At 51.1% G+C, this 10,058-nt stretch overlaps 1 protein-coding gene across 1 annotated transcript in view; it reads right to left on the reverse strand.

Moving 5' to 3' along the window:
* The window catches only part of LAMA5 (laminin subunit alpha 5), a 95,569-nt gene extending 85,872 nt beyond the window's left edge, over nt 1–9,697 (reverse strand). Inside the window, 3 exon segments of the mRNA XM_068150060.1 lie at nt 3,235–3,387; nt 9,341–9,367; nt 9,369–9,697. Of these exon segments, the coding sequence (XP_068006161.1) occupies nt 3,235–3,387; nt 9,341–9,367; nt 9,369–9,635 (447 nt within the window). The 5' untranslated portion in view covers nt 9,636–9,697.
* Nucleotides 9,698–10,058: the final 361 nt, after the last annotated feature.

The raw sequence follows: 10,058 nt of genomic DNA on the forward strand, positions 1-10,058 counted from the left end.
CACCAGCCCCTGAGATCCATTCAGTTTCCCTCCTTGCTTGCCATATATCTGGTGCTCAGACTCAGGTCTGACCAGGGAACCTTCAAGTGACTTTTCCTCCTCTTCCAGCTTTCCCCCCCATCAATTTCCAAATGAAAAACTGCTCCTACCCAAGGAGGCAGGGACAGACAAGGCACCAGCAGAAGCAGTTCAGATCTGACCCCCCAGCAGATAATCAGGCACAATCTCTCCCCACACAGAGGTGGGAGCTCTGATCTGCAGTGCTGATGAAGCTGTTAAGATTAGGCCACCGACACAATGCAGATGGTTAAGGCTCTCACCACAGCTGGGTGGCCAGCCTGAGCCCTTCTTTAACTTATTTCTAGCTGTGAATATTCCTCCCTCTCTCCTTCCCATAGGATTTTATCATCCCTGTGCGAAGAGCAAGCACCCAGCCAGCAAAAGCAAAGACCAACAGGTAGCTTAATTAACTGCTCCTCTCCCGGTTGCCAAAGCCTTACCAAATGCTGGAGAAACCTGATTCTAGCTGGTAATTAAGCACTTACAGCTGGAGAGGGATGAAGACAGCAGGGAAGCACCACAGCAAAGGGAGGGGGCTGTCTCTATAACCGCTGGTGCCAGCCCCCAACAAAGCACCATGCCATCAGCACCGGCACTACAGGCACTCACCATCCCCCAAAGGGACAACAGCTTTCAGTGGCTGACAGTCCCTTAAATTAAATCTTAATTGGTCCAAGACCTTCCTAGAAGGCTACACAGAGCAAGGAGAGGCCTTGTTTTCCAGCCTAACAAAGCCCTGCTCTCAACCATGCCTTTGAGCTGCACTGCTTCACAGGTATCCAAGGAATTTGCAAAGCCTGGCTGCCAGGTACATCAGTCTGATCCAGGGCTCACTCTGCAGACCCTGCTGGGTCCCAAGATTCCATCCTTTCAACCAGCCTCAACTTCAAAAGGAGGAAATTAGTGATTTTGTAACATTTCATCTTGTTGCTGTTGCCTGACTTGCCAGAACAAAGGAGGGAAAAAGCAAAGCACTGGCTCTCACCAGGAACATAAAGAGGTTATTACAGCAATTATATACAATAAGGGCATGTAGAAAGAGGAAGCCATTAAAAATGGGCTGAAGCTTCAGATTTCTGCTCCACTTGAGATCAGCTGGGCAACCTCTTACTTTGCAAAGGTGGCAGGGAAGAAAATTAAGCCCAGAGAAACTCCCCACCAGGTGAAGCAACTGCATGCAAGTTCTGCTACTGACCTCTGAAGTGATGGCGCAATCCCACCCCAACAGGGTACCAAGAGTAAAGAGAGGACTGGGAGAGGAGGATAGAAGAGAGAAGGTAAACTTAGACCAGCTCAGTTTCAGCAGTACTGCAGCCCCTCAAAATTATTCCAGGCTCTGGCTCCCAGCTTTGCAGTTCAAAAGCTGCAGATTCACAGATGAGCCAAGTACAGCAGCTTGCAAGCACAAAGGGCAGCTGGGTTAGCTCTGGCCTAAAGCCAGAAAGTTGCCACAGAGAATGACAAAGAGGAAGAGCAGCTCTCCAGGAAAGGTGGTCTTTGAAAATCCCTTTCTAGAGAAGCTGTGAGCAATCAAAAGCCACATTGCAGGCTGGCTCTTGGTCAGAGGAAGGAGTGCAAGCAATCCACCCACCCAGCACAGCCTGCCAGCTGGGACATTTCTAAGGGACACAGCAGATGCCACCTACGTTGGCTAAGGGGATCAGCACACTCTGTGCAGCCCCGGGAGGCTTTGCCCACACAGTTATTATGTGGTGCACGATGCGCCCCAGGCGTTAGGAGGCATTTTGTTGGTGCTGTGTATAGCTCAGCTTTAGGGAGCTGGCACTCATGGGAGAGAGAAAAATTCGTGGAGGGTGTTTGAGAGGCTCCAAGCAAGTGCTACAGCAGGGCAGGGATTTGATCCAAGACAAGCCTGGGGAACAAAGGATGGGCTTGAGGTATCTAACAGAAGGGTGGTATCAACACATCCCAGGTATCTATAGCTGTAAATTTGGAGTCAGATACCTTAAACAGCAGTGACAGACAAGCCTTTACTCCACAAGAGGGTAAAAAAGCCACCTGCAAGATCAGTGCAAAGCTTCAATGCCCAACAAGACTTGAAACCACTGCAATTAGTGCAAGCTCTAATAAAGGGCCAGAGCACTCTGCAATCACAGCAGCCAGGTTTCCTATGCAAGAGGTGAGCTGTCCACAAGTGCACAACTGCCTCATCCCACAGACCTTCCAGTCAAGGGGGACCCAAGCTTGGCCTTTAGTGCTGCAGGGCTGGTAGCAGAGTTTGGGGAAGCACAGCAGAGGAGGTGGAGGTCCATCCCCTACCTGCTCATGGGAACATGTCAATACTTAACTGCTAAACTGTCCCAGACTACAGAGCAAATGCCCCAAATCCTGAATGAATTACCAGGGCTAATGGCTGCCAGAGGCTGCTCCCAGAGATGAAGCTGCAGGGACTGCAGAGAAAGGGGTGTCTCATGCACCCCTGGCCCAAAGGCTAGGGAGCTCCCTCATCCACCAGCCAGTGATGTCCCCATACCAGAAAGCAGACCCACAGCCCATCAGGTCTCCAGCTTGTGATACCTTCCTGCCTCTCCAGCTACAGCCAGGATGTCTTTTTTGCTGCTTTTCTTTAAGTTGAAAGCCTGAAAGCCTACCCCATTTCCAGAGGGATAGCTTAGTGGATGAATAGAAGCAGCAGAGGTGCCTGGGGGCTGGAAGCCATGCTATTAGAATGGTAATTCCCTTTGACTTGCCAGCATTAGAGACCAAACATCCATTGCCACCCTTTGTCTTTTACAGGAAGATCTTCAGCATGGACTTGCTGTTTCTAAAGAGTTTATTTGCAGAACAACTCTAAATTCCTCAGGGCTGTAGTTTTGTGTTGTGAGGTGAAGCCTTGCCAGCCACCTTCCTTCTTCAGGATGCAGGTACTCCCTTTAGGAGAATGACATCTACTTAGTGTGGTAGGTTTGCATAAATGACTCAACTTTCAGGAAGAACCTAATCAGTAACAGCAAATAGCAGGGACTGCAGTGAATACTACACTCAGACAAGAGGTTTTCCTTTACACATTTTAACCAGAGCCTCCTGCCCTGCCATTGAATGAGTGGGGTTTGTCCCACCTTCCCAGCAAGGACCACTGAAGGATTTTAGGAGCAGACAGGTAGGTCCTTGCCAGCATGGTCTACAACATCATCAAGAAAGGACTTGAGTTACCTGTCCAAGGTCCAACGTGACGTTGACCTGGTTGAACTCCAACCCCCGGGAAAGTGGGGGGCTCTGCCACCAGCGCTCCGTCCCATCGATGGCATTCGTTATGGGATGGGCCTTGTTGCTGTTTGCAGAGGAGCAGATGTCACAGTACTGGCCCTGTTGGAAAGAACAAAAATAATATTTAACCAGAGTACAAAAAAAGGTGGCACAAAGCAGACAGTTATCACAGCAGGTCAGAAAATTCAGGGTGTAAGCCTGCTAATGCGAATCACTCTAGAAACTCTGCCTTCACTGGTTTAGAGAAGGGATGGAAAAAGAACAGAGAGGGGGGAAATAAAATCAAAACCCCCACAACAGCCACCCAGTGTAGAAATTGGGCATCCCTTCTGTGCAGAGCATTGGCACAGGGATCCAACACAAAGAACTGTTTGCCAGATGCAGAAGAGCATGCAGAGGGAGAAGCCACATTGCAATGGAGAAAAGTAGCTCAAGCTCCAGGGCCAGCAGCTCTCTGCTGCAGCTGCCACTCACATCCCTGCTGACACCCAGAGAGCCTGACCTGAACCATTCAGTCATTCCTATGGACTCAGACTGGCAGTTCTTCTGCCCAACTCCCTACAGTCTGTTTCTTGTCAGGCTATTCATTCCACAAGTACAGTCCTTTCAGTTATATTTTCAAGCTTTATAGTCTATCAGCCAAGTTCCTTTTGCTGGTGATGCTGCAATGCAAGGCCAGAAAGGGACAGCCTCTGCTGTCAGCTGGCCAGGGATCTAGCTGCAATCTCTTTTCTGTCTTGCTTTTGTGGTGCGGGTGGCTTTGTCAGCTCCATGGACACGCTGCCAGAGAAAACAGCTCTGCAACTTTAACAGCACCTCCTGAGCAGGACCAGACAAAGACCTGAGCTGTTAGGGGCAACTCTTTCTTTGCCATTTAACGCACAAATGAATCCGAGCCGCTCTTAAGGAAACCTGCAAATAGCCCTGAAAATTGGCAAGTTGCTTTGTGGAGCCACTCTTCTGTCACTTGAATTGCTGCTACAGTCTAGAAAGGAACTGTTACAGGCAATTCTCCTTTTAAAGGCACAGTTATCCCCAGGCAAGCAAGCTGCCCTTGCCTGGCCCAGCTGCAGCCAGCTTTAATATTATACCAGGTACATGATCAACTCAGGCATGATCAGCTCCTTCCTGCTTGCTGCACATCTGCATCCCTACAAGGGCTGAGGCAAGACAGAGCCACTGCAGAGCTGTGATTTTCCAGATGCCTCAAACTTCAACTGGAGAAACTTCAGTGCAAAAGAAACAGATTTCACAGCATTCTTCCCCACAGCCATGTGCTATGTTATTTGCAGGCAATTATCCAACACAAATTGGTCTGAGCAAGAGCACCTTTTCATTAACTCCTCTAGAGATATGAGCATAGAAGACAGGCAAGCACAAGGCCGAAGAAAAGGGCAGCTGAAACCATCCTGGTAACACCAACACCCACGCAGGGAGCTCTCACTGTACAGAGAGGTCAGGACAAGGCTCGTTTGAACATGCACTGAGCCAGGAAGGAGAGCAGACCAGATAAAACTGACCCAACTCTTCGGCTCAAACCCTTAACAGGAACCGGTGCAACAGGTTGTGTGGAAATTTCTGCCGCACAATACGCAACACGGAGGTGGGGAAGGGGAGGGGGGGAGAAGCAAGGCAAGATCACAAAATGGGAATAAATAACAAAGAAAAAAGTCCTCATATTTTAAATTCTTGCCACAGATGTGAACAGTCATTTGGAACCCAAAGTTCACACCCACAGGCAACAGTCAAGTCAAGTTCAGTTAAGACTGAAAGTTAGGATCACCAGCTCCAGGTTTGTACTGCTGCTGCAATCCCTCCCCGCTGCTGTTAGCCACACCATTAGCTGCCACTGGGCAGCTAACACATCAACAGCTGAAGCAAGTTTGCTGGTAAAAACTGGCATTAGCCCTGCTGATGCACCAGTTGCTCATTAGTGATTTCATTAGGACCAGACCTAAACCTGATGAGACTCCTTTCCAGCTATTTGTATTTCAGAGCAGCTCAGGTCCTTGCAGTGCGTCAGGTCTCTACAGGGAAGAGGAAAGTTCTGACATCAGCAGAGGGGTTTAATTAAAAAGCAATTGTGTGCTGCAGGCTTAGCAGAGACAGCGGGTTGCCAGAGCTGGAGAGGCGTGGACAGCACTGAGGTACACCAAAGAAAGAACTTCAGCAATGCAAGAAGCGGGGAAGGCAGCTTAGAGAACATAAAACTGCCACTATCAGAGCAAACTGCAATGGGAGAGAGATAAGGAGGAGGTTTGAATGGAGAGCAGTTTCCAGAGACCTGCAAGACCTGATCCTGTTCCCGCTCAAGTCAGAGGAAACTTTGAAGTTTCCCCTGAGCATAAAGCCTACCCTGGCACCCCGCTGGTACCGCTTGCCTCAGGGAAAGCAGATGGCTTTGTCCTGGTTTATCTGGCCCTGCCATGACCCAGCCTCAGTTCTCCTCACCTAATTTATTGGAAAACCACAGGGAGTGCGACCCAGCCTGGGCCACTGCAGAGGAGGTAAGAAGGGCAGGAAATGGGGGTAAAAAATAAAATACTATTTCAGAGAAGGAAAGTCCATGTTTGCAAGCTGCTGCTGGGGCTGTAGATCAGCTGCTCACACAGAGTTAAGCAGGTGCTATCTGACCAGGTGGGCAACAACAACTTGCTCTAAAGACCTACACATCTTCAGCTGCAGTTAAACCACCGAAATCCAATGTTGTCATAGGGGTAAACATAGAAGAAAACTCAGAGAGAGGTAGAGCATCAACTGCCCCCCAGCCCACAAAGAACCCTGCACTGAGCCAGCTCCCTTGCCATGCAGCACCACACGAGAGACAAGACAGGATAAAGAACCACCAGGTCTGATGGTCACTGACTACTACAGGATATCCAAGGAGAACACCACTCAATTCAGAGACATACAGGTATGAAACAGCTTCAGAGCTCATCTGTTAACACCTGGAAGAGCATGAGGACAAGACCTCCAACACTGCTCTGTGCAGCTCAGCTATGTGCCAAGCAGAGGAAGCACCAACTTGAAATCAGTGGCATGTTTTTAACTTCTAAAGTCTGTAGTTGCTTCAATTAATGCTAGTAGCTTCCCTTATTGTTATACAACTAATCTCCTGAAATAATCATCTACAACCCTGCCTCACTTCAACAGCACTGGATAATCCCTGCTAGCTTTGGCAGGTTCCTGGAACAGCCCCCAGGCAGCTGGTTGGGATGGGGCACATGAGCACATGGCTGTGCCTTCACAGAAGTGTCTCTGTCTTGGAAGAGAGAACTACGAGCACCTCGAGAAGCTTGGTCAGATAAATAGATCTCTCTTGCCTCATCTTCAAGACATTAGCATTAAAGTAGGATTGCCCATGCTGAGTAGTAAGTAGCACAAGGGAAGCAAACCTCCCTGGCAAGTCCTTTCCAGCACACCTCAGCATCACTGTGTATCACATCCTTGCAGCCTGAAAAGCCCCCCACAGTTAGAAATGCTGTCTTCTGCCAAAGAGCCCTGAATAAAGCCAAGCAAACTCCTTGAAAAGGTTTAGAGCCTTCCCACAATCTGTGCCAAAACCACTGCAAGTGTCTTTAAGGCAGCATAATTTCACAAAGCATAATTATCAGCATTTTTAAGACTATAATATTTTAAAGCCAATGAACTCCCTTTTCCTGCAAGTCTTTGATAATGTTGAATGAAAACTAGTGGAAAACACAACTGACTGAACTCCTTGACTAGGTGATTGTTTTAATGTTTACACTGGATCTTTAGTGAAGCAAACATCCCTTCATCACCACCACAGCACATGGAAATCTCATGCAGGGTCCCAGGAGACATTCTTCCAGCATTCCTGACCAAAACCCCCTTTGCCCCACAACTGCACTGAGCAGGTGAACAGAGAAGGGAAGGGGCTCAGCCTGGTGGGACACCAGGAACTGAGAACATGCATATGGAGTTCATTATTGTTGTTTCAGCCTGCTCAAATTGAACACTTCCCTCCCACCTCCCTCATTGCTTTAGTCACCGGGTGGTGCCAAAACCCCTAAAGGGGATGAATTGGAAACTCTGACCTCTGCTCTGATGCCTCCTGTTTCCTCCCCTCCCTTTTAGGTGCTGCCTGTGGTCACAGAAAGGAGCCACTACAAAAGGAATTTTTTCTAAAGCCAAAGCCCACTGGCCTGGGAAGTGGTGCTCAGATCAAAGTGACTCTGTGCCAGGGCTACAGAGGGGATGGGAGGTGGTGGTCACTGCAGAAAACCACATCTGCGGAACCCTGCTCAGCAGGGGCAGGGGATGCGCACACCCTGCGTGCCTAGGTCTGTGCTGGAAGGATGAGTTACAAGTGACCCCAAAACCTGAAGGGTTTGTTTTAGTCACCAGCATCTCCAGTCAGACTAAGCTAGCAGCATGGCCAGAGCACAGGTGGACAGATGTAGAGCACCAGATAAATGCAGACCCACATTTGGCAGCTTTACTAAGCAGTCTACCCTCACAGTTCTGCTCAGCAGATCTTTGACATGTGTTTGCAAGTGCACATGGTAGCAGTTACTTCTTTACCTTTCCTTCCTACCTTCACCTCACTGCAGGCACAATTACACTGAGGTCTCCATAGCCTCCTACTACTAGCCCTTAAAGCAAAAGGTCTCCAAGTTACATTATTTCATGGTGCAGCAAAATGAAACAGATCACTTTAAACAGTGGCAAAACGCAGGAGGAGGAGATGTCAGTTTCTCACCATCCAGTAACATCCTCAACAATTTCTACTATGTACAAAGCAAAATTCCATGTCATAACCACACAATAGCCAGAAAATTCTTAGTGCAGCTCTAACTCAGGAGAATGTGGCCAGAATGAGAAAAATGCTGTAAGGATCATTTTATAACCAAGCCAGCCCTAGCAAAAGACCCACTAGAAAGGCTTGCTCACAGAAACTGACTGTTAAATACAGCAGGGACATCCCTGCAGCTCCGCTGCAACAGGTGAACTGGCACTGTGAACCTCGCAAGCAAAACAGGCTGGTGAGCAGCAGCTGGCAGACGCCAGGCTGAAAGACTTTCACATCAGAGCTGCTCTGCCCAGCTTCGGGTGTTGTGAGCAGGGGGGGTAGCAGGTCTGGAGACCTTGCAACTACAACTCGTGTTTTACAAGCCCCTTTACAACCGTGCTTTGCTCTTTTCAAGAGAGCCATAGCTGCGACACTGCACAGCATTTTTTACCTTCTACATTCCTGTCTGCAGGCTTCCTCTGGTCAGCTTAAAATGGGATCCCCGAGATGAGTCACCTGATGTTCACTTGTAAAACTCACCCTGTTCACTTTCTCCTCTGCTCATCCTAATCCTTGCTGAACACAGAGGGAATGGTCATCTGAAGACCCATAAGGACCATGGTTATCATACACGATTGTATTCTCTGACCGGCAGAGGAATTTAGGAGCAGGTCTCCCCAGAATTTTGTCAACATAAGGACTAACAGTCTCAAAAATAATGCCAGGGGAACCCAGCAAGCTGTGTTTCACATGTGCCACTTCTGGCAAGGCTGGGAGAGAAAGAGCACATGTGTCTCATGGTCCCAATGCTCCCGGGTTGGGGGGGGGGGAGGAAGGGGGGCTTCAGATGGGGTCCCAGCTCCTGCATACGGGCCTGGGACAGAGAAGATGCTCAGGGGACCACCCCTGCATGCCCTCTGCCCCCTCCCAGAGCACCCCATTGCTAACCCACCAGCTATCCGGGGGACCAGCTCTGCACATGGTCTGGCTATGGTGGCCAGGCGAGGAGGGATGCGTGGGAAAACCTCAGCAGCAGCGGGGGCCCTGCCGCTTGCTCCCCCATCTCCAAGCTACCCCACTCCTCGCTGCAGCCTCTGACCTTCTCAGACACAGCTCTACCGCTTCTCGCCCTGACGGCGGAAAAATAGGGATGGGACAAGGGAGCGATGACTGGAGGAGCACAAAGTGGGGAGGACGATTGAGATCTTTCTGCACCCCCCAAGCGGGAGGTAGCTTTGCCACCCCAGGGAGGCTCCGCAAGCTGCCCGGTTACCCCCCCGCGCCTCACGCCAGCCCTACCTGGATAGTCTGGTTGGGGTCCCCCCCCCGCCACTGGCCCCCCGACCAGCTTGCAGTAGAGATCCTCCACGGCGCGGCGGCTGCCGCCTCCCACCGCCTCCTCGCCGCAGGTGGCGGTGGCGGAGATGCGGGTGCCCTCGGCCAGGTTAAAGTAGGGCGGGTGGAGGCTGTGCCCGTTCACATCGCTGGGGAACGAGGCGGGAGGACGGACGGCGGTGGCGGACAACACCGGCACCAACGGCAGCCACAGCAGCAACCCCGGCCACGCACCGCCCCGCTCCGCCGCCCTCGCCATCTTCACGGCTGCTGCCCGAGCGGCGGGGGCGGGCAGGCGGCACCGGCCTCCCCCCAGTCCCGCCTGAGCTCTGCGCGCTGCCGCCGCTGCGCTACTTCAGCCCCGGCGGCGGGGAGGGGCCACCCACCCCATGCGCGGCCTCGCCGCCCTTTTAACCCTTTCGATCAGCGCCGGGGTCCTCTGCGCATCCCACCCCCTCAGCTCCCAGCGCTGGGAACCCCCCCCCCCCCCCATACACACACACACAAATACACACCAGCCCCTGCCCTGCGGGCAGGAACAGCTTTAGGGAAGGAGAGGCCAAACGGGGTGAGGGGATTCCCCCTCCCAAAGAAAAGGGGGATCGGATCCGCAGGGAACAAAGTGCCCATTGTATCTGCGGGGCTGCCGCCGCGCTCCCGGGGCTTCGGTACGTTAAACTCC

The sequence above is a fragment of the Melanerpes formicivorus genome, unplaced genomic scaffold (genome assembly GCF_026170545.1).
Source record: "Melanerpes formicivorus ecotype bairdi unplaced genomic scaffold, bMelFor1.0.p_v2 SCAF_19, whole genome shotgun sequence".
NCBI lineage: Eukaryota > Metazoa > Chordata > Aves > Piciformes > Picidae > Melanerpes > Melanerpes formicivorus.